The sequence below is a fragment of the Gopherus evgoodei genome, chromosome 5 (assembly GCF_007399415.2).
Source record: "Gopherus evgoodei ecotype Sinaloan lineage chromosome 5, rGopEvg1_v1.p, whole genome shotgun sequence".
Taxonomy (NCBI): Eukaryota; Metazoa; Chordata; order Testudines; family Testudinidae; genus Gopherus; species Gopherus evgoodei.
This window is the reverse complement of record NC_044326.1, coordinates 50,150,738-50,175,646: the sequence shown is the minus strand read 5'-3', so window position 1 is coordinate 50,175,646 and position 24,909 is coordinate 50,150,738. Positions and strand designations below refer to the sequence as shown.

At 40.3% G+C, this 24,909-nt stretch overlaps 1 protein-coding gene across 1 annotated transcript in view; it reads left to right on the top strand.

Annotated features, from left to right (window-relative positions):
* Window positions 1-24,909, top strand: part of CORIN (corin, serine peptidase) — a 289,680-nt gene that overhangs the window by 148,478 nt on the left and 116,293 nt on the right. Inside the window, 1 exon segment of the mRNA XM_030564547.1 lies at window positions 18,945-19,058. Coding sequence (XP_030420407.1) covers window positions 18,945-19,058 — 114 coding nt within the window.

Genomic DNA, 24,909 nt, shown 5'->3' with positions numbered 1-24,909 from the left:
TGAAAAATGAATACCAAAGCTCAACAATGTTTTGGTTTTTGTAATGGGGCGGGACTCACCATGGTGACGCCTCCTGCTGGCCGTCCTAGGAATTAGCTCTCGGCCCTTCCAGTCCACCTTCAGTTAGTGATGTCATACCTGCTGTCAATGCTGTCACCGCTCTTTGGACCCGCATCGCTCCCCAGACTGCAGCATCCTCTTCTGGACATGGCCTTCCGGCTGTGCCCCCACTCTGCTTTCTCCCCCCTTCTTCCGAGGGGGACCAACAGTCCTTAATCCCTCCACTTGCTTCAGCAGCCAACTGCAGTCCGAGGTCCAGACCCTCGCCTCAGGGGTGAACTGCAGTCTGGATACTGGCCACTCTCCTCATTGTCAAGTGGGGTGCAAGCGGGGCGAGGGCAGGTCCGCCCACTACTCTGGGTCCTGACCCAAAGACCCTATAGCTGGCAGCCACCTACTGCGCTCCTCCAATCTGCTGCCTGTTTTCCCTGGGCCGCTTGCTCTGTAGCCCTAGCACCCTCTCAGCTCTTGTAGCAAGGCCCCAGCCTAGCAGTGGTCAGCCAGCAGCTCACTCTCACACTCAGCTGTCACTGCCCAGCACTGCTCTAGCTATGGCACTTCTTGAGGCAGCTAGTCCTCCTCCCTTGCCTTCAAGGGAGAGACTCTCTTCTGCTCTGCGGAGCAGCCCTTTATATATGGCCCTCACCGGCCCTAACTGGCTGCTCCAGCAAGCCTTCCCCCTATTAGTGAGCTCAGTAAGCCCTTTCCTCATTCATGGATTCTGCGCAGCCTCCCTGGTGCTGCTTTTAATCCCTGTCTTCTCCCTATGTGGGGCAGCCATCCCACCACAATTTTTAAAAACTAAATGTATTGTTTTTATTTTTGCCATCAAAAATCTGAAAACTTCCTTGGAAATTTTTGGGAAAAAATGATTTGCTGCTTTCAAAATATTTTTGCAGAAAATGCATATTATTTTTTGGCCAGCTCTTCTCAAAGCACATTGATGAACTATTGTAAAGTGCCAGAGTATAAATTTACATGAAGTTTTTTTCTTCAATACATTGTAGAGCTAGTAGACTTGTTATTAAAAGTTTTAGTGTAATGTTTTTTTTCCAGATAAATGGAAAGTGCATGGAATATTTATCACAACAATTACCAGTTGCATGGTACTTTTCAACAAATGAATAAATCATACAAATAATTAATGATTTGCTTATGTTAGGGTGACCAGATAGCAAGTGTAAAAAATCAGGATGGGGGTGGGGAGTAATAGGTGCCTATATAAGAAAAAGCCCCCAAAATCGGGACTGTCCCTATAAAATCAGGACATCTAGTCACTCTAGCTTATCTGGATATTAATGCTGAATCTATGACACTATTTAAGCAAAATGTTTAACTTTAGAATATATTTTTTCCAAGATTCTTATAATTTTAACTGTTTTTTGTTTTTAACTTTAATTCTGAGCAACCGTGTGCTTAGGCTTGGAAGGATTTGATTTTTATCGCTAAATATTGGTCATTGTACACACACGTACCAACTGATGAAAAATATTTTCATTGATAATCAAAATTTACAGATAGGCAAAGTAGGAAAAATATTGCTTGAGAACTTATTAGAGTTTGATGTAAGGATATTTACTTTGTACATTTAAATATGTGACATTGACAGTCTGTGTTTTAATGGTTATCCTCTTGAATCGCTACGTCTGTCGTTAAATAATTATTGTCTGATGCTCCCCATAATTTCCCTCAAATTAAATTTAAAAGACCCTTAAAACCCATAATTTTGTACAACTGTGAAAATGTAAATAGATAAAAATTGAAAAAAATGCTTAAAAATAAATATCAATATTATCTGTTGAAATTATAAAAAAAATTGAATTCTGCCAAGCCTATTTATGCTAGAGCACCTTCAGCATGTGATCTAGCTGTCCTGACTCAGTCATCTCTCCCATTGTAGCCAATGGGAATTTTGCCTATGGGTGAAATCATCCCATTACAAAACATCCTTGAAGTAAAGGGGACTTGTACAAAAATGGGCACCACTTCCCATTATGGTAACTGGATTTGTTTCCCTCTGGCTCACAGCTCTCTGTGATTAGCTGTATTGGCCTTTTCAGACCACATCCCCTTCTGATCACTCTATGACAATGAGGATGAAGTTGCAAGCAGGATGATGTGTAGTAAAGTCCAGAAGTTAAAACTCATGAAGTTTCCTGGCCCTAATACAAGTTTTTATTGTGTAAGGTATGATTTGTTTCAGAGTAAAGAGGCCAGTATTTAGGCCCTTAATATGATTTAATATTAAGTTTGGAAGTTCTGAGGAAAAACTAATTTGAATTTCTGTTTGTTTAGCATGCAAGAAGCTGCTGCTTATTTTAAACTATTTCCATGTTTTCTGAATTATTCCGCTGGGTAGCACTTATGCATGCTTACTGGTAAAAAATGATAGCTATACATCAATTCTTGCTGATTTTTCCAATCTGTGCATAGCACAAAAAATTATTTAGAGTAAGTGTTTTCATTTCACAATATGTATTTTGGAGAGCTATTGAGCTTAGTGTTATGTGAGATAAAACATTACTTTTTTATTCATGGACATCTATTTGTAAATCTTCACATAATGACTTGTTGCAAAACCTCACGTAACAGACAGCAAACTTTAAACAACTGTTTTAAATTAACAACACATTATTCCATCAATTAATATACGTCTGAAGAACTTTCAGAACTCTCTTTCACTGGCAGAGGCATACTATTATATAAATATATTGTAAAATACCTAATTGTTCTTTGAAAATTTTGTTTGATAGTCTAGATGTTAAACCCATCATTAATAAGCCTGTAAATGTTTAGAGACTTCTGTTATCACAGGTTGCAGCCAGTTGTCTGGATACCAGATGGCTCAGCATAATAATTAATTTGATCTTTTGACATGTGGCTTCACCACAGTAACATCCAAAGCAGAAACTGACAATCCTGTTTCATTCATATGAATGAGAGCCCTTTGCTTTATTAAATGGGATGAATTTTTGACAAGCTTATGACAATATTTGATACAGTGCAATATTCAGTGTGTTTTATTTTAGGATAATAAAACACAAAGGAAAGCTATCCTATATTACTGAAAATTAATCTAGGGAGGAGAAAGTCTTATTTTCCTACGTATGTTACCATGGGTTACTGGTAAAGATCATGATAGTGCATTATTGTGTTGTACTATTGTATTTTAGAAGATTGTTCCAGATGGTGATTTCTGGTTTAAGACGACTTGGATGAGTCACTTACTGCTGTTGTCAGGAGCCATTTTAGAATTGAAAAGTAGTGGGGCAATGTGAATCTTGGCAAGGGGAGGATAAGTAGAGTTATGAATATGGTGATAAGACGCAGAAATTTGTTGCACTGGTGGATTGGGAACTAGTGGAGTGATTCAGAGAGGGAAATTACATGATCAGATTGATAGGCAAAGTAGATGACTTTGGTAACTGCATGTTGTATGGATTGAAGGAAGGCAATGTGTATGTATTGGACGCCAGAGGGAAGAATGTTACAGTAGTCGAGGTGGGATGTAAGGTACTATCCATCACTGCAGTATTTATATGCAGCTATGAAGAGATTTAACAGAATTCTGAATCCAACAGCGACAAATCCTTTCAAGGATTTTTAGAGATTATTTTAGGAAACCACTATGCTGTGACAAACCATAGATAGAGTAACCTTATGAAGAGATCATCTGCCCACAAGAGTATCTTGCTTTAAGATAGTCGTTGTAGCAGACTGCATGAAACTTTGAGAGAGGAGCACAGGTTGCAGAAGAGTTTAGAGGGGGCACAAGGAAGTCAGTCTGCATGCATATGGCTAGAATACTAGCTGCAACTTCTCTGTAAATTTTTTTCATAAAGAACCAGTTAAATTTTACAACCATGTAGTCCTTAGTGTTGTTACCCAGTACATGCTACATGAAACATGGTGACAGTGGTCAATCTAGTGAGACGCATGGCAAGAAAGAGTGTGTGATTAACAGGCAAACAAATCAGCACCTAGAAGTCAGTGTGTGTAAATGCTCTTTGTCAGTACTTTGCTGGCATTTTTTCTGACAAAATACTTCCAGCCCTGCAAGTGGCATTAGCTTTGTCGGCAGAAGAGCGCTCCTGCCGACAAAGCCACATTCACACTACCACTTGCGTTGGCAAAACTTTTATCTTTCATAGGGGGTCTTTTTTAAGTACCCGTGAAAGAAAGAAGTTTTGTTGACAACTTCAGACTGTATACATGCAGATATCATGGTTCAGTATGTATACTATAGAAAGCAACATGAAAGGCAGAAACAAAAATGCACAATTTGTGGCAGTAGTGCAAGGTATGGAAGCAGAACAACTTTCTGTTCCGATTCCGTAGCTTGCTCAGGAAGAAAATAGCGGTTTTGTACGTTGTGATGGAGAACATACAGACTTGCAGTGAAGAGGAGGAAGTCTGCAGTGTGATTTTAGTAGACACAAAGACTCTCAATGTACATGCATTGCAGAAGGCTGCCAGCCATTCAATTGCTACATTTGTAACTATGCTATTAAATCTATGACTAGTTTGATTCCAGATGGATTGTGGAGCCAGCTGTAAAAAATCCCAGTAACACTGTGACATTGTACTCTATATGATTTTATGAAAATATGCTAATGAGTATGATTATAATATAACTGGAATATGCTTCGTGCAAAATCTCTCTTGTAAGGTATCATTATGAAGCTTATAATCTACTGAGTGTGGTCATCCTATTTGTACGTATGTATCATTCTTGTATTTGAAACTAGAAATATGAACTATAGGTCTGAGGGCCTATTGTAATTATGCAGAGTGTGGGCCATTAATGGTGGTTTGGAATCTCCATGGCTCCCATCAACCAGGACAACTGACTGTGGATGGCTCTGTTTGCTTGCAGGCCTTCCTGTGAGTCAGGCTGGAAGGATGAAGGCTTGAAGTCTTACAGTGACATGATCATGTCACCTGAACTGGAATCTATCTTTATCCTGGTGCTTTTCCATTTAGAGGGAGAGGTGGGAAACCAGAGAGGGACAAAGGATTTCTGCCTTGTGCAAAAGATATACAAGTGGGTGGAACAGAACAAAGGGGGCTGCAATCATGTGTTGTCAGATGCTACCGGTGTGGTGCTCTGCTCTCTTCAATGTTTATATCAATTGACTGCGTGCGTGTGTTCCCTCTGTGTGCTGTCCCAGGTCTGCGCAGATAGCTGACACAGCAGACCTGGAGAGAACCCCCAATGATCACAGAGTCTAGTAAGGTACGAAGGCACTTCGGCCAGGTTTATTGTCAAACGAAGCACAATGATAGTTCCCTCTAGATTTTACTCTACAGGACATACTACGACTATGTGCCCCCTGGCAATGGACTCAGTTCAGTCAGTGGCGGGACTTTCCACTGCCCCCTAGGCTGGACAAAGACACTGCCCCAGGGATGCATTCTTATACACAGGTCCAAACAAGTTACACATCACTCCTGATGTATTGAGGTGCACCCCCTCTACATAGCAAGGTACAACCCCTCTACGTAGTAAGGTGCCGCCTCTCACCTTGTACATGTTGGTTCAAACAAAACAACTCTATCCATCATATTACCATTTTGGCCCTGTCATTGGGATGGGTCAGCCTGTTCCTTGTTATCTGTGTGGAGTGTACAAGTATGCGAATGTTCTGATATCTGGTGTCCAGTACTTTTAGGTATGTCTCTTTTTGCAGTATCAACCCTTTCCTTGCCAGCTTCTGTGAGCAGGGCCTGCCTCTGGTTCACAGCTTAACTTTGCTTTATGTTAGCAAAGTCTTGACCATTACCTTAGTTCAGGCCTTAGGCCTCAAACCAGGCCTCTGATACCAAGGTTTATATCTCACGGCCTCCTTTTACTACATCATGAAAAATCTTCTAGCTACCACCTGAGCTGGAACAAGGGCTGTACTGGGGAAAGGATTATGCCCAGACTAGGAAGGCGTCCAGTCTGTGATAGAAGCTTATGGTAACATCTGAGGGTGAGGTTATATCTGTATTCAGTTTTCTTACTGTATTAGGTGTAGACTCGTGTGTTTTATTTTGTTTTGTTTGGTAATTCACTTTGTTCTGTCTGTTATTACTTGGAACCACTTAAATCCTACTTTTTGTATTTAATAAAATCACTTTTTACTTATTAATTAATGCAGAGCATGTATTAATACCTGGGGGGAGGGGCGAAACAGCTGTGCATATCTCTCTATCAATGTTATAGAGGGCAAACAATTTATGAGTTTATTCTATATAAGCTTTATACAGGGTAAAATGGATTTATTTGGGGTTTGGACCTCAATGGGAACTGGGCATCTGGGTTTTGGAGACAGGTACACTTCTTAAGCTGTTTTCAGTTAAGCCTGTAGCTTTTGAGGGACGTAGTTCAGACCTGGGTCTGGGTTTGCAGCAGGCAAGCGTGTCTGAGTCAAACCAGGCAGGGCACTGAAGTCCTAAGCTGGCAGGGAAAACAGACTCAGAGGTAGCCTCAGCACATCAGCTGGAAGTCCCAAAGGGGGTTTCTGTGATTCAACCCTTCACAAACACTGATAAGCAGCAATATAATAAGACTGGAGAAATGTGACCGAGTGCTGGTAATGTACAATAAAACTATTCTGAGGAAGCAAAATTTAATAAACATGTATAAAGTTGTATTTTCCTGAAAAAGTTTATACTTGGATCCCAAAAAATATACTGATGAGTTTATTGTTAGGGTAACAGTGTTCAGTTTATGTAATTTGAAGGTTCGGGTCTGAGGACTGCTTGAGGGGGTCCGGACTTCTCAAGAGGATCTAAGATTATGCTCCCCCAAGAAATATTTTAAAAATATCTGCAGTTCTGTGCAATATGGTTTTCCAAAAGCAAAAGTGTCTGCTCTTCAGAAGCATTTTCATGAGCTTTTGCATCTGACAACAATGCTGAAGAAGGATCAAACTCCATCAGAAGCAGGGAAATTGCCAAAACCTTTCCTTCATTTTGGGGGTAAAATTTTACCAAGGGACTTCTATGAACCCCCTTTACACTGCCACTGATCTATGTGGCTTTGGGCAAGTCATTTTATCTCTGTGCCTTAGTTTCCCCATATGTAAAATAACACTATGCTTTTGTAAAGCACTTTGAGATGTTTAAGTGAAAAATATCAGGGGTTGATTTTGTTTAATTGTCAACTGTCATTCTAAAATTTCCTTATGGTTGGGACAATAACAAATTGTTTTATAATTATTTGTATGTGCTAAGCATCTCCAACATATGAACATTTCTGCAGAAACCAAATTACTCCTCTGTTGGAGGTTCCAATAAACCTCTCCTTACTTTAGAAAATTCAAATTATGTTTAATGCTTCTGATTGCAAGATAGATGTCTGCCACACGATTTTTAGATCAAATTTATGTATGCTTAAGTTTTAAATGTGATTTTATTGTTATTTAACAGGAAACTGTAAATAATGAAGGCCAAAATGCTTTGTTTTCCAGTGAATTTAAGAACTCTTCTGACAGGAGCCTAATTGGGGTATCATAAATCATTTCCTCTGGTTTAGTGCATATATTAGAGTTTTTCAGTTCTTGAATAAAGTTTTTGGAAAAAAAAATTTCTCCAACTAGTTTTGAGAAGCTTATCAAGTTTAATCAAATATTCTAGAGTCATGATTCCTGTTAATAGCCATTTCTCCCAATAAATCATTCATTTTTATTGATCAATTACTTGCAAATGCAGTGGATTTCTTTAAAATGTAAACAAATACTCTAATGTGGTATTAACTTTACCAAAATACTTCCTGAATATAGAATATGACACTACTGGGAAGTATTTATACTATACCAAAGTAAATGGAGTTGACTTCTTAATAGGGTGACCAGATAGCAAGTCTGAAATAATGGGACTTTTTTGGGTGGTGGTGTGGGGGATGGTGATGGTGGGAGGGTACAGTTGCCTGTATAAGACAAAGATCCTAATATTGGGACAGTCCCTATAATATCAGGGCATCTGGTCACCCTACTTCTTAATGACACCAAATATATGGAAGATGCCATTTAAAGAGGCATCATTTATTAAAATCAATCATATCTCAGAATCTGAGATAGCATTGTCTTTCCTTATAGATAAAAATAATTTAGAATAGGAAGTGACTAGTGTATCTCACATATCTTGGTATGGAAACAGTTGGTTAATGCTAACTTTTTAATAAAGACCATTGCAAATCCTCTTGTGTGTTTCCATGGATTTACTTATAATTTTGAAAGGCTATATTCCAAATCTTCCATGTATCACAGGTTTTGTGTGAATTGTAGGTGTTTCTTAGTTTTCAAATATAAATGTGTCAGTGAGACTCTTTATTGTATGCAAGTTAAAGACTAATTGGTATTTCTTCAAGTTAGTTAATCAAAGTCCACTATTTTCAAGGTGCAGTATGCGGTAGTTTTAACAAATTTCAGTTTATACTTTTGATTCTGTTTAAATTTATATTTTAAAAAACATATGGAAATGAAATCACTTTTAGAAACTATAAATCAGTAGAGTTTGAGAGTTAACATGTCTGGGGATAGTTGTAAGAAAGAATTAGCAGAGACTCTAATTTTTGTTGTTATGACTCACCCCCCTAGGAAAGTCAGCTTGGAAGTACCTTTGTTCATGATTTATGTTCATCTCATATTCTTCTGCCATTCTGAAAGTGAAACTTTTCTTTTGTTTGTATGCATCTTACATATATACACCACCATTGCTTCTGGATACATAACATTGCTTGCCAATCAATACGTTATTGCAGACCAAATTTCGGTTTCAAGAGTTTCTTATTGATTTCACAGGAAGAACACTGCATTTTAATATAGTGAGACAACATATCCTGTACTGACTTTGATATAATCAGTATTAATGAAATGCACTGATGTCCGCCTTCATCGGGAAACCTTCATCAGACCACCGGTCTAAGGATGGGGTTCTGGGTGAAAGCTTTTTTGGGGTATGGTTTTCAATTACAGGATGATCAGAAATATCATCTTTTGATAACTTGTAACTTGAGGAAAACCCTACCAAGTTTGCCAGTTTCAGAACAGCCTCTCAGCATAGTATGCAAGAACACGTGGCTGGCTTTGGACAACAAAATTGCCACCGAGGAGAGTGCTGCAGCTCCTTCTGATTATTGCTACTACTTGTGCTTTCCAAAGAATGGTTGGTATCTTAGCATTCTTTGCTGTTGATGCGACCATACAAATGTGGAAATAGATCAAGAATGTCCATTTGATCTGATTCCATAATAGACACATCTAATGCTGCAGGAGAGCATTTGACACTGGTAGTAATTTTAGAAAATTGAATCTGAAAGGAAACCCTATTTTAAAAGAATGGGTTTTGAGGATAGATCCAGCCATTTCCATCAGTGATCTGGAATACACTTGAGAAATTGGTACGCTCAATGTGCTGAGGCTATCACAACTTCTTGGTATTTGGAGAAGGAAACTAAGTCAATGCATGTTACGTTTGGTGTATTCAGGTCAAAAACCGAATATATCCCCAATAAATAGTATCAGGATTACTAAAATTGGGTTAGTTGTTGATATATTACAGCCACCTATTGTATAAGATATAAATCTCTATTGTTGATTTAAAATATATTTGAGATTAACAGTTATGTAACAGTGATATTTGTGAATGTGTACCTATTATTCTTTAGTACATTATTTTACTTGGGATTCAAATAAGTGATTGGAGGGGAAAAAAGCATAGAACAAAAAAGAGATGCTCTTTCACTTGTTCTTATTTCATCAAACCCCATATTTCACCAAATCCTGAAATTACCACTGCATGGGCAGACCCCCCTACGTCTGTACAGAATCCTGTTGAAGTTGATGGGGCATTGCATAGATACAGACATCTGCCCATGCACAGGAAGTTGTAAGATCCAGGCCTTATAAATGCTTCCAGCAGGGATGCTTTCCTCAGATTTGTCTTTAAAATGTATAGCACACATTTGGCACATCATAAACTTCAGTTATTACCTTAAAAGGGCAGAGTGGTTTGGTTAAGAAGAGCACCCAGAACTTCAGATCTGAACTGCAAAACCTCTTGCTTCTGCAAAACTGGGCTGTAAATATTCATGTGGACATGGAAACAGTGAGACACAGACACAATAGTATGGTTAAATGCAGAGGCTTCAATTTTATTTAAAACTATTAACCACCTCAAACTGCCTGCCAGGGTCATTCCAGTACAGACCTGAACAGGCACCTAAGCCTGAGCCCAGGTATGAAAGCAATGCCCCCTCAGTCATGCCCAGGTATCCTGACTGGAAACCAGTCTCATCCATCTAGGGTGACCAGACAGCAAATGTGAAAAATCGGGACGGGGTGGGGGGTAATAGAAGCCTATATAACAAAAAGACCCAAAAATCGGGACTGTCCATATATCCATCCCAGAGATAGAGGAGTTAAGCTGAGGGGAGCTGCAACTGCATGAGACATTGAGGCACATCTCTCCACCCTGCTTCCAAAAGAAGCTGATTTACTATACAATTTTGAAAGACATCTTGAAGAGATCTCAGATGCTAACTGAAAAAATAAAACCACATCAGCATCTTATAGAGTCTGGAGTTTATAAACTTTCCTGCTGTGTGCTCACAGTCTGTGAAGGACTTCAGTGAAATTTGAGTGAGAGAGACTTATCCAAGCTTGTCAGGAAAGCAGATCAAAGACTGATATGAAGACTTGATCTTTCCTTCAGGGGGACAATATTGCAGGATCAGGCCGATAGTTAGTGGCTTTGAATGAGTTCTCTTATTTTATTCTTCATATGGGCTGGACTTTTTGAGGTGAGAGCCTGCAGTTGGAGTTGTGAGAGGGCTCAGCACTTCTGAGAACCCAAATTATCAGGGATGAGTGATATTCCTTCTTGTGAACTATACCTCAGGGTATGTCTACACTACGGGATTATTCCGATTTTACATAAACCGGTTTTGTAAAACAGATTGTATAAAGTTGAGTGCACGCGGCCACACTAAGCACATTAATTCGGTGGTGTGCGTCCATGTACTGAGGCTAGCGTCGATTTCTGGAGAGTTGCACTGTGGGTAGCTATTCCGTAGCTATCCCATAGTTCCCGCAGTCTCCCCTACCCTTGGAATTCTGGGTTGAGATCCCAGTGCCTGATGGGGCAAAAAACATTGTCGCGGGTGGTTCTGGGTACAGCCTTACCCCTCCCTCCGTGAAAGCAGCAGACAAACGTTTTGCGCCTTTTTTCCTGGGTGAACTGTGCAAACGCCATAGCACAGCAAGTATGGACCCTGCTCAGATCAAGACCACAATTGTGGACGTTGTAAACACCTCGCGTATTCTCGTGCAGTCTATGCTGAACCAGGACCTGCAAAGCCAGGCAAGGAGGAGGCGGTTACGGCAGCACGGTGACGAGAGTGATGAGGACATGGACACAGAATTCTCTCAAACCGCGGGCCCCTGCGCTTTGGAGATCCTGCTGGTAATGGGGCAGGTTCTAGCCATTGAATGCTGATTTTGGGCCTGGGAAACAAGCACAGACTGGTGGGACCGCATAGTTTTGCAGGTTTGGGATGATTCCCAGTGGCTGTGAAACTTTCGCATGTATAAGGGCACTTTCATGGAACTTTGTGACTTGCTTTCCCCTGCCCTGAAACTCCAGAATACCAAGATGAGAGGAGCTCTCACAGTTGAGAAGCGAGTGGCAATAGCCCTCTGGAAGCTTGCAACGCCAGACAGCTACCAGTCAGTCGGGAATCATTTTGGAGTGGGAAAATCTACTGTGGGGGCTGCTGTAATGCAAGTAGCCAAAGCAACCATTAAGCTGCTGCTATGAAAGGTTGTGACTCTGGGAAACGTGCAGGTCATAGTGGATGGCTTTGCTGCAATGGGATTCCCTAACTGTGGTGGGGCGATAGATGGAACCCATATCCCTATCTTGGCACCGGAGCACCAGAGCACTCAGTACGTAAACCGCAAGGGGTACTTTTCAATGGTGCTGCAAGCACTGGTGGATCACAAGGGACGTTTCACCAACATCCACGTGGGATGGCCAGGAAGGGTTCATGACACTTGCGTCTTCAGGAACACTACTCTGTTTAAACAGCTACAGCAAGGGAATTACTTCTCAGACCAGAAAATAACAGTTGGGGATGTTGAAATGCCTGTAGTTATCCTGGGTGACCCAGCCTACCCCTTGATGCCATGGCTCACGAAGCCATACACAGGCAGCCTGGACAGTAGTCAGGAGTTGTGAGGAAGTGCAGAATGGTGGTAGAATGTGCATTTGGCCGTTTAAAGGTGTGCTGGCGCACATTACTGACTCGCTCAGATCTCAGCCAAACCAATGTCCCCATTGTTATTGCTTCTTGCTGTGTGCTCCACAGTCTCTGTGAGAGTAAGGGGGAGACCTTTATGGCGGGGTGGGAGGCTGAGGCAAATCACCTGGCTGCTGATTACGCGCAGCCAGACACCAGGGTGATTAGAAGAGAACACCAGGAAGTGGTGCGCATCAGAGAAGCTTTGAAAACGAGTTTCATCATGGGCCAGGGTACGGTGTGACTGCTGTGTTTGTTTCCCCTTGATGACCCCCCCCCCGATTGACTCATTCTCTGTAAGCAACCCACCCTCCCCCTTCAATTACAGCTTGCTTAAGGAAATAAAGTCACTATCATTTAAAAATAATGTATTCTTTATTAAGTCATTATAAAAAGAGGGAAAGAACTGACAAGGTAGCCTGGGTGTGGTTTGGGAGGAGGATAGGAGGGAAGGAAAAGACCACTAAAAAAATTTCAAAGTAATGACAGCCTTTTGGTTGGGCTGTCCACGGGGGTGGAGTGGGCAGGTGCACGAAGTCTTCCCCCATGTGTTCTTACACATCTGGGTGAGGAAGATATGGAACATGGTGAGGGGTGAGGGTGGTTACACAGGGGCTGCAGCGGCACTCTGTGACCCTGCTGCTGTTCCTGAAGCTCCACCAGATGTTGGAGGATGTCAGTTTGATCACGCAGCAGCCCCAGCATTGCATCCCGCCACCGCTGATCTTCCTGCCTACACCTCTGATTTTCCTGCCACCACTTCTCATCTCGAGGTTCTCTCCTCTCCTCACGTTCGTCCCTCCTATCCTCACATTGGTCCCTCCTGTCCTCACATTCACTGGCATCTTTCCTGTAATTTGATACCATGTCCTTCCACTCATTCAGATGAGCTCTTTCATTGCGGGTCACTTCCATGATTTCTGAGAACATTTCATCTCGCGTCTTTTTTTTCCGCCGCCTTATCTGAGATAGCTTTTGAGATGGAGTAGAGAGGCTTGAAAAATTTGTAGCTGCATGAGGGAGGGAAAAAAGGGAGAGAAGTGTTTAAAAAGATACATTTTACAGAACAGTGCTTATACTGTTTCACGGTGAACAAAACTATTCGTCTTATATAGCACATGTGATTTCACTACAAGGTTGCATTTTGCATCTTAATATTGAGTGCCTGCGGCTCTGGTGTTAGAGATCTCACAGACGCAGGTCCGGGCAGCAGAATTCAGCTTGCATGCGTCCATGGTAAGCCATTGTCTTTCGGCTCCTGCAGCCTTCATGTACACAGTGCCCTCCTTTCCCAAATACCAAGCAAATCCTGTTCAGTGCTGCTTCTTTCCTGTTAACATGCAGCAGCAGAAACCACTCCCTCATCCAATTCTCTGGGATGATCGCTTTGCCCCTCCCCCCACCGCGTGGCTGGTATCATGGAAGATCACTACTAAACACCCCCCTACTCCCTCCCTGCAGGCAGAAGATCCCTGCTAGCCAAACGCGAAAAAGCTCAGCGCCATTCCCCCCCTCCTCCCCTCCCCCCCGCCCCCGCTTGGCTACCTGCAAGGAAGGATTTATTTTAAGCAACAGGCAAACAGCCCAGTAGGAATGGCCATTCCTGTCCCCTTAATTAAATTCCTGAATTTCAACCAGGTTACCATGAACGATATCACTCTCCTGAGGATAACACAGCGAGATAAAGAATGGATGTTGCTTGAATGCCAGCAATCACCGGGACCATACGCAGCTAGGCTTTGTCATGCAATGATACCAGATTACTTGCTACATGCATGGCGTGGTCAAGTGTCCTACCATGGAGGATGGAATAAGGCTGCCCTGCCCAGAAACCTTCTGCACAGGCTTTTGGAGTACCTCCAGGAGAGCTTAATGGAGATGTCCCTGGAGGATTTCCGCTCCATCCCCAGACATGTTAACAGACTTTTCCAATAACTGTACTGGCCGCGAATGCATCCCAAGTCCTCAGGGCAAATTAATCATTAAAAAACGCTTGCTTTTAAACCATGTTTTATATTTACAAAGGTACACTCGCCAGAGGTCGCTTCCATGGCTTCATTGTCTGGGCTAGTGGCTTGGGAGGGGTGGGAGGGTAATTCCGTCTGGGTGAGAAAAAGCTCTTGGCTGTTGGAGAGAACGGAGTGCTGTGTGCTCTCTGCAAGCTCGTCCTCCTCTCTTCCTCCTCCTCATCTTCCCCATCTGCAGAATCCTCAGCCATGGCTGAGATTACCACCCCCACCTCGGAATCCATGGACAGGTGGGGAACTGGTGGCGGATCCCCTTAAAATTGCATGCAGCTCAGCGTAGAAGCGGCATGTTTTCGGCCTTGCCCAAGACCTTCCGTTTGCTTCTTTGGTTTTCTGGTAGGCTTGTCTGAGCTCCTTAACTTTCACACGGCACTGCACTGAGTCCCTGGTGTGGCTTTTCTCCATCATGGCCTTGGAAATTTTTTCAAATGTTTTTTCATTTTGTCTTTTGGAACGGAGTTCTGTTAGCATGGAATCCTCTCCCCATACAGCGATCAGATCCAGTACTTCCCGTGCGGTCCATGCTGGAGCTCTTTTTCAATTCTCAGGAGACTGCATTGTTACCTGTGCTGATGAGCTCTGCGTGGTCACCTGTGCTGGTGAGCTCTCCACGCTGGCCAAACAGGAAATGAAATTCAAAAGTTCGCGGGGCTTTTCATGTCTACTTGGCCAGTGCATCCGAGTTCAGATTGCTTTCCAGAGCGGTCACAGGGGTTCACTGTGGGATACCGCCCGGAGGCCAATACCGTCGATTTGCGGCCACACTAACTCTAATCCAACATGGCAATACCGATTTCGGGACTACTCCTCTCGTCAGGGAGGAGTACAGAAACTGGTTTAAAGAGCCCTTTATAACAATATAAAGGGCCTCATTATGTGGACGGGTGCAGGGTTAAATCGGTTTAACGCTGCTAAATTTGGTTTAAACGCATAGTGTAGACCAGGCCTCAGATGTGGGAGAGAGAAAACAATGAAAATACCTTTCCGAATGAACAGATCATAGAATCAGATTATTAGGGTTGGAAGGGACCTCAGGAGATCATCTAGTCTAGTCCCCTGCTCCTGTTCTTTTTGCGGATACAGACTAACACGGCTGCTATTCTGAAACATAAAATAGTCACTGCTAGTGCCTGCTTCTTTTGATCCTGAAATAAACTATTCTGATAGGATCAACATGCAGAGGAATGTCCACTATTTAAATCATACTTAGCGTTTTAAAAGTCTCTCTGGTTGTTACCTACATGGTTACCCAAATCAGGCTAGGGCTGTCACCCTTTAGATGTCTTCACTGCAATTAGCTTTTGTATCTGGGTTTTTGCAATGTTGAGTTAAGGTGCAGCTTGGAAAGTGATGTTTTGGTATTCATTAACCCTTCATTTTTGAGTGTATTAATTCATTAAAGGCAAGAAGAGATTGGCACCTGAAGGTACATTCCTCAAATGGCCCCCTCAAGGATTGAACTCATAACCCTGGGTTTAGAAGGCCAATGCTCAAACCACTGAGCTATCTCTCCCCTCTATGTCAGAGTGTCTGTATTTCTTCAAAATATGATCAACATGCATCTGTGAAACCTTTCAAACTATTGCAGAACTGAATTTGGACTTTTCTTCCTATAAAATGAAATAATTTCTATAGGACCTGAGGCTTTAAAGCCTTAGACTTTTCTTACAAGCATATATGATTATATTCAGGAAGTTTTTAAAAACAGGTTGGATAAACACTTGTCAGGTGTGGTCTAGGTTTACTCAGTCCTGCCACAACCTAGTGTGTTGGATTTAATGACTTCTTGTGGTCCCTTTCAGACCTACATTTCTATAATTCTGTGAAGCCAAATTGAATCTGACTACCATTTCTTTCACATATTTAATAACGGCAAACAAATTCAATATGGCAGTGACTGGTATAGGTCTTGAAATGAAAAATGTATATTTGGAGATGCAAATTGTTCTGTGCACCACAAGACAGCTGCATTTTCGGGTTTTAGAGATAAGTGAATTTTCCTTATCACAGATTAGAAATCTATTTGCAGTTTAAAGTATTGGGCCAAATTCATCACTGGTGTTACATTGATTCTATTGGGTTGATTCCAGTGGAGTAAAATCAGGCATGCATTTGTCTGGTGTATATATTATTTCACATTTACACATTTATTTAATTCCATATTGTGCAGGAAGACGGAATGTACCTTCAGATGCCAATCTCTTCTTGCCTTTAATGAATTAATACACTCAAAAATGAAGGGTTGATGAATACCAGAACATCACTTTTCAAGCTGCACCTTAACTCAATATTGCAAAAACCCAGATACAAAGCTAATTGCAGTGAAGATGTCTAGAGGGTGACAGCCCTAGCTTGATTTGGGTAACCATGTAGGTAACAACCAGAGAGCCTTTTAAAACGCTAAGTATGATTTAAATAGTGGACATTCCTCTGCATGTTGATCCTATCAGAATAGTTTATTTCAGGATCAAAAGAAGCAGGCACTAGCAGTGACTATTTTATGTTTCAGAATAGCAGCCATGTTAGTCTGTGTCCGCAAAAAGAAAAGGAGTACTTGTGGCACCTTAGAGACTGACAAATTTATTTGAGCATAAGCTTTCGTGGGCTACAGCCCACTTCATCGGACGCATAGAATGGAATAATTTACTTGGGTATAAGCTTTCATGGGTAAAAAACCTCACTTCACATCTGAAGAAGTGAGGTTTTTTACCCAGGAAAGCTTATGCCCAAATAAATCTGTTGGTCTTAAGGTGCCACCGGACTCCTTGTTGTTTTTGTGGATACAGACTAACACAGCTACCCCCTGATACTAGTAACTAAACAGCTCTCTCAAAGAAGAGTATATATATATTGAAGGACAGAAGGCTTATAGAGAAAATGTATAATATAACAACAGGTCTAAATCCTAAACATATCAGCAGTTGCCCATCTTCAATATGGGTGGGTCTAGTAGATCAAAGTCCTTCAGCAGGGTTTGGCTCCCCCCTTCGTCAAAGGGTCATGTCTGTTCATTGGATTAAAATGAAGCCCTTTCTGTCAATTCAATCTGGCTCTTGTTCCCCCAAATTCTTTCTTTGTCTCTTGTGGCTTTTGAAACTGACCTGAACCAGTGTATGCCAGTCACTCCAGGGGGTTGTACTTCTCTAGGGCTGTTTTCTATCCCAGGACAGCAGTAATCTCCCCCAGGTGGTTTTTGTTCCTGAAGGAGCTGTGATAAGCCTCTCCCATGAAGCAGAATACAATCCCTAGCCTACAGTAACACATATGACATTCATAAAGTTAATACAATAGTCCCCAAAGACACTGCATGTGGTTGGAATACCTGTCACAGTTATATTATTAATTAGAAACATAATTTGGCTCTAAGCCTAATTTGCTTTGTACTTGTACAACAGAAGTACCTGTACAGCTTTTAGAGATGCTTTTACCCAAGCATACAAAATTTGATTTAGTTAACTTTTTCTTCTAACATCTATATGGCTCCTTTATGTGACCATAAACTTTGATCACATGTGTCATATTAAGTTTCAGACTCTATAATATGGCCAGCTGCATTTCTAATACGGTGCAAAACTAACCCGGCCAAAAATGGTTAAGTTCCACTATGTGAACAGAATTTTGAATTTTCATGAAATTACCTGATGAAAATTTGCCATTTTTACAGTTAAATTTAATGACTTTCTAGCAGCAAATTGACACTTTTCTGCTCCTGGAAACTCTCTCTCATTTTCGTTTTTATAACTATATTTTACTGTTGGTGAAAACTGCCATTTTGCTTAGCTTTATTGAGTACAACTGTAGTTTTTAAAAAGAACAAAACCACACAATGCAGGTCAAACTCCTGTACCTGACAGCCTTTAGAATTGTATCCCTGTATACTACTACTTACCTACTCATGAATTTTGTCAGGGTAGGTGTGCAAGGCCTTGGGGTAAAGCATGGACGTGGGCATGTGGATTCTATTCCTGTCTTTGTCAGAGACCTTGTATACGTCAATTAGGTTAAGTTTTTTTGAATGACTGGTGATTTTCAATGCCTCCATTTTTGAGTGCCCAGCTTGAGAAACCATAAAGGGGCTGTGTTGTCAGAACATTCTGAATACCCACTCTCTAAAAAATCAGGTCCTCTTTAAGGTATCGCAAGAGGGGCATCCAAAACCACTAGTCATGATCTGTGTATTTCAGTTCCCCATCTGTCTAATGGAGATAATAATACTTCCCTAATACATCAGGGTGTTATGAGATCAATTCATGAATGTTTGAGGAGCACCCACACTATGGTGAAGTGGGGCATATAAATTCATAGAAAGAAAATCTCACTTTGGTACTACTGAGTTGGAACCTTAGCCCTGATTGTCTTGCTCCTGAACCCCCAGTTGCTAGCCTAAACCTGGGCTGCATCTGAATTCCACTTTCCCAGCCCATCTCTAATTAAGATTGATTAATTGTGAGTTTGTTGTTTAAATACACTTCTATTGGATGACACATGTTCAAAACAGATATTGCTTATGATGTTATTTTTTAAAATCTGAAAAGCTTGTCCTGTGTTTTTCCTTTCCCTTCCCTTCCTAGTGCTGTGTGGAGGAGACGAGAGCTTCTTATGTGCCAGTGGAATCTGCATCCCTGGGAAACTACAATGTAATGGCTACAATGACTGTGATGACTGGAGCGATGAGGCACATTGCAGTATGTTACTTTAAATCTTTATAGTGTTTGTCTAGACAGAACACTCAATCCATTCACGGAAGCCTAGAAACAAAAGTCAACTATTGTAACAGGATAAGAGCTTTGCGTAGCTTTTGCGTATACTCACTTCTGGCCTGTCTTTCAGGTGCCTATGAATATGTTTGCCTTTGCCCAGCCTGACCACAGAATGTCTTCGTAGACCTTTTAAAGTTTATGTTTAGAAGTTTGATTTTATTGGCAGTTGAACAGCTAAGATTTCTCTAAGGACCCATGGTGGTTGGAAGTTTTATAGGACAGGGCTGTTGGTATTTTAATTGATAAGTAACTTGCCATAAGGACCATTTTTTAAGGAGATAACCAGGTTATGAGTTTTGAGTGTATACTGTTCTTGTACTTGGCTTTGATTCTATAGCAGATGCAAAATCATCTGCTTAGAAAGTTGTTTCTTCTCCAGCCCTGAATGTGGCTTTTATAAACAAATTTTACTATGAGGTGCCATGGAAAAGGAAAATATATATGCCCATTAGGTTTCTTCATTTGTCATTTCCATTCTCCAGTGTAGAATATATTTCAAAGCTCAAACACATAATCATCTGTTTAGATGACTAAATTCTAAAACTAACCCCTATGTTCAGAGACTCTGAAAAAATGAACAGTAAACAAAACAGTGAAATAGGAAGAAAGAGCAACAATTCTGGGGATAAGTAAATGGTGGCTGTATAGGGAAAATTATCAGAGAGTCAAATCAAGTCGAAACTCTGGATCCAAATACTCCCAAACTTTGGATTAGATCTGGATTAGGATCTGAACTATGTAGCTTGGGCTCACTTCTGAAAGTCACTTGCCTCTTATGGATTCTCAGAGGGAAACTGTTAGGGGGCTTATTCCTTCACCCACTTACTTCCCTGGTCCTTCTCGCATGAACAGAGAGCAACAATACCCGAAGTCGAAAGGTGCAAACAATTCGATGTTTATTGGGGTGAACTTCCAACAAGCAAAATTCCAGTTTCCTTCCTTAGTGTCCCCCTTCCCAGCTCTGAGAGCACAGAGCCTTGCCTATGTCCCTGTTTCTGTTTCTGTTCCCATCGCCTGTTCCCATTTCCCCCTTTAGCAAAACATGATCCCAATTCCCCCATCCCCAGTCCCTGTTCCCATTTCCACCCCACACTTCCTGATTGACTGCCGACTATATAGTAAAACTTGAATTCTGCTTAGCTATCCTTAACCAATCATTTTACTGAAATTTAACTAACCAATCTAAACATATTGTAACATGGTTATTTAACCAATTATATTCAACCATCTTCATTGGTTTACACCCAACAAAATTAATTATACAGCGGACAGAAACAATTACAGAACCAGACAGAGACCATGCAAATAAACATACAAAACAACACAGAAGTGAGGATTTCACAACTACACCTATACAGACATAAGAGTTTTCCTGCTGTGTCTATTGATAAGTGAGTTCTTGCTAGACAGGATGCTATCAAACTAAGTTTTCTCTTCCCTTTCTCTGGAGGTGATAAAAATATCAGGCCAGGTTTGTATTCCTAATAGCCCAATAGCACCTTATCTCAACGTGATTAGTTTGGAATGTGAGGATGTGACCATACACTTCCCAGCTTATGGCTGCCTTTGCTGCTTAGCCGAAGAACTGGGCCTCAGACTGTCACAGTAACAGAAGGCCATTACAGAGACAGTGATTTTGATTCTCTTTTATACCTCTATAACTAGCTAAGTGATAAGAATACACCTAAATTCTTAAAGTATAGGCCTTTGCAGACAGGCCTGAGTATCTATATCCTAACAGAAACTATGTGTAACATACATAAAAGTGTGTGAGTTAGGATTCTGAGTCACATTGGAGGTCCATAAATTAATGGGACTTAAATTTACAAATAATTTAGCTGCTTTGGGAAATTTTTACACACAGTTTTTTATCTCGGAATCTATTAGAAGCAAGTGATGGTTGCCATCTCCTATTGGTCTCAGTAGGAGTGAGGCTATAGGTTGCCACACCTGTCATGTTTTTACTCTCAGTGTTAACTCTAGTTTAATTTAGAATAACATTTTCAAAAGTGCCTACATGATTTAGGAACCTATATCCTATTGAAATCAATTGAAAGGTTGAGGGCATAGAGTTAAGGTTATTTGGTTGCCTTAACTGTGCATTGTCCCCTATACTGACATTGAGTCCCACCTTCCCTGAGGGCAGCTTGGCTTTTACTCTTATTGGAATAAGTAGGTAAGGGCAGGCTGTGGCTTCACTGTCATGGACAGCAATAACAGAGTGGCAGCCAGTTTGAAATGGAAGAACATTATATGTCAGCTCCCGCTGAATAAGAAACTTTCAGTTATGAAGAATAACAGCAAAAAGTACTATTACTTCTAAAACAAATCTTCAAATATAGGTAATGGGTGGGGTTTGAATGAGTTTTAGCTATGTGGGTAGGTTGAAGAGTCTGCCTTGTTCTGATGCTGAGAGCAAAAGCATGATCAGACATAGGGTGCTGTGGGATAGAAGGACGTTGGGGACCGGGTAATTTTTAAAATAAAATTACCTAAAGAAAAAAAAACAATTCTCAAACTTGATAATTGGGAGAACCAACCATTAATTACATGGAATTACTAATTAATTGCTTCTCATATGATGAATGCAGGATAATCAAAAGATGGAATTATTCATTATGATTATTAATGAGACTACAGTCAAGGAGTAGCCACTTAAATTTTACAAAGAATTCTTTTCCCTATATGCTAAAGGATGTCCCCAAATAAATAATTGAATGTGACTTTGAAATAAAGAAACATTTATTTAAATATCCAAAATGAAAAAAAGAGACCAATAAACAATTAAATCAACAGGGAAAATGCAAATGGGATACACCAGATAAAAACAGGTAAATAAAAGAAGTGATACAATGTAACAATATTTAAAGCAATATGAAATTCTAAAATATGAAGTACATTAAAACAAATAGCCATTGATAGACCTATCCTCTGTGAACTTATCTAGTTCTTTTTTGAACTCAGTTACATTTTTGGCCAGCACAACATCCCATGACAATGAGTTCCACAGGTTAATTGTGTGTGTGCACTGTGGATCTATATAGTAGCATTATGATATTTTCAGTCTTATTTTCTATCCATTTCCTAATAGTTCCTAACATTCTGTTAGCCTTTTTGACCACTGCTGTGCATTGAGCTGCTGCTAAAGTGTTCTTGAAACATAATAAAGTGTTTCAATCTGTGCTTTAAGTGTAAGACAGTAACTGGAACCAAGGCCAGTGCTTTCATAATAATGAAATGCGCTAGTTATCCCAAATATTTTGATGTGTTGTTGATCAGTTGAATTATAACATGATTGATGAACTGTCTAAAAATAACTGAGAGGAAAAGAAAGTGTGTTTTTCTCTAACTTTCTGTGCTTTAAACTAGTTTTTATAAACTAACTTAGTGCTGATGTCGATATGTGGCATTCCTATATCTAGCAGAATCCAGAACAATACCTGGGAAACTTTTTACACTGGTGTAATTTAACAATGTCCAAACTTTATTTGATCTTGGTTAAGTTTGATCTGGAGTGAAGTTTGTTTTAATGCTACAGCTGTAAACCTTTGGAGAGAAAAAAGGGGATTTATGGAACAGCAGATGCAGACTTAACTTCAGAATCTGGGATAAAGTTCTGGCTATGTTATGTAATTTAACTAGTTGTTAAACTTCTGGCTGAACTCGGATCTCATTTACACTGGTGTAACTTCACTTCTGTGGTACTGTTCTATGAAGATCAGTAGGTGGTAGCAAAGGCTTCTAATAATGTAGATGGAGAAGCAAATTTGGATCCTGATCCTGCAAACAATTAAGCACTTTCATAACTTTGCTGACAAGAGTAATCCTGTTGAAGACAATGAGTTCATTCATGTGAGCAAAGTTACCAACACACTTAACGATTTGCAGTATCAGAGTCTTGGTAGTCTTTTCTAAACCTGTTCATTTATTCCTGGCCCAGGGAAGGAGTGTTTGTCCAGAGTGTTTTCTTTGGAGTGAACAGAATGAGGCTGTGGTGACAATGATGAATAACTTGCTGTGGAAGTAGCTTTCTCTTGGTTGTACACCGTGTTGATGTATAGTAGTTCAATTAAATTGATTTGATGTACTGTAATTAAGTCTGTCCTCGGTGTGTCTAGACAGTGACACTATATAACTTCATAAAACCAAAAAAAATTTATTTTCTTTGAAATGATGTAAAAGGCTGTCTGTAAACTAATTAACCAACAAACTCTATCCGGTTTCAGATCAGTAGACTTTAAAATGTAGTTAATTGTATCTTTTAAGGGGCACTGGACTGATTTAGGGTACATCTATATTTGACCTGGGTTGTGTGATTCCCAACTCGCAAAGACATACCCATGCTAGTTTTGTTTGAGCTAGCACCTAAAAATAACAATGTGTCTGAGGTGGCATGGGTGGCTGCTCAGGCTAGCTGCCCCAAATACAATCCTGCCTGCAACAATCCTACCCCCCCTGAGTGCATGCTCGGTGTGCCGCTGTGGACACACTGCTATTTGCAGGTGCTAACCCAAACACAGCTAGCATGAGTACGTCTATGCAAGCTGAGAATTGCACCTGCTACTGCAAATGTAGACTTACCCTTAGGTTCAAAGGGCCAAACTCTGCTGTTATAAACTGGCACAGCTATAGTGAAGTAAAAATATGGGTTTATCTAAAAACACAATGGTTATTAAATTAAAGATGAAAATAAATACTTTCATTAATATGTTTTGTGATTTAAATGAAAATATTTTTGTTAGTTTGTTTTAGATTTAAGCATAAGAGCATTATGATTTCTCCAGCATGTGAGAGCTGGAGAGGTCAAATTGTTGACAAACAAGTACAGCAAAATACTTATTTTTAAACAATTATGTAATCACTTCATCTAGGGTTTTTTTTTAAATGTTCAAAACATTCATTATTTTCTCCTAATGCTTTGTTAAATTAAATAGTAATTCCAAATGGCTGAAGAAATAGGGAGCTACCCATCTTGCTTGTCTGCTAACTTGTGGCCACATCTGGATTTGCTCAGGTGGACTCCTGCAACTGCATACAGCCCCATTGTCCTGCATGGGTGTAAGTGTCTGCTTAGCTGGACCGAGTTGCAGGATCTGTCCCCCTAGGGAGACAAATTCTGCTTTCCTTCCTTGCATGAAAAGTGTCATTGACTTCAAGAGGACTACTCATATGAAGAAGGTGATTGGGATTTAGCCCATAGTCTGTAACGAAGAAAGGGCTTCTCAGCATTTGAATGCATGGGGAAGGCTAATGATATTCACAGTCATGATCTATTATTAATTAGAACTCTTTATTAGTTCAAAGAATGTTTACAGATTTTGAATGCAAACTTTTCTAGTATGTAATAAAAGTTACATTAAAACAACTAGGGAGTTCTTCAGCCTCTCCTAAATTAATCTACTGATTAATACTTCCATTATTGTGGATGATGTCAGAACACAGATTGTATTTGTGGGAAATACATTAGCAGTAAAATGGCAGCTCTCATTGAGATGTCTTTTGTTATTAGTATTGCATTAACATCCAAAGGCCCCAATCAAGATACTTTTATTTTTTAAAATAATTTATATTGCAAATGCAGGCTTATGAAATAGAGGTTATAAAAAGAATTACTGATACTAAAGAGATGAATCCCAGAGCATTTTAAGTGGCCTGCATCAATAAATTATCAGTATTAAATTGCAAAGTGCATTATCTTTCTTTCCTCTCCTCAGCTCCTCCAGATACACACTCTTCCTATCTCATCTTTGATACACCAGATAAATTATTTAGGTAA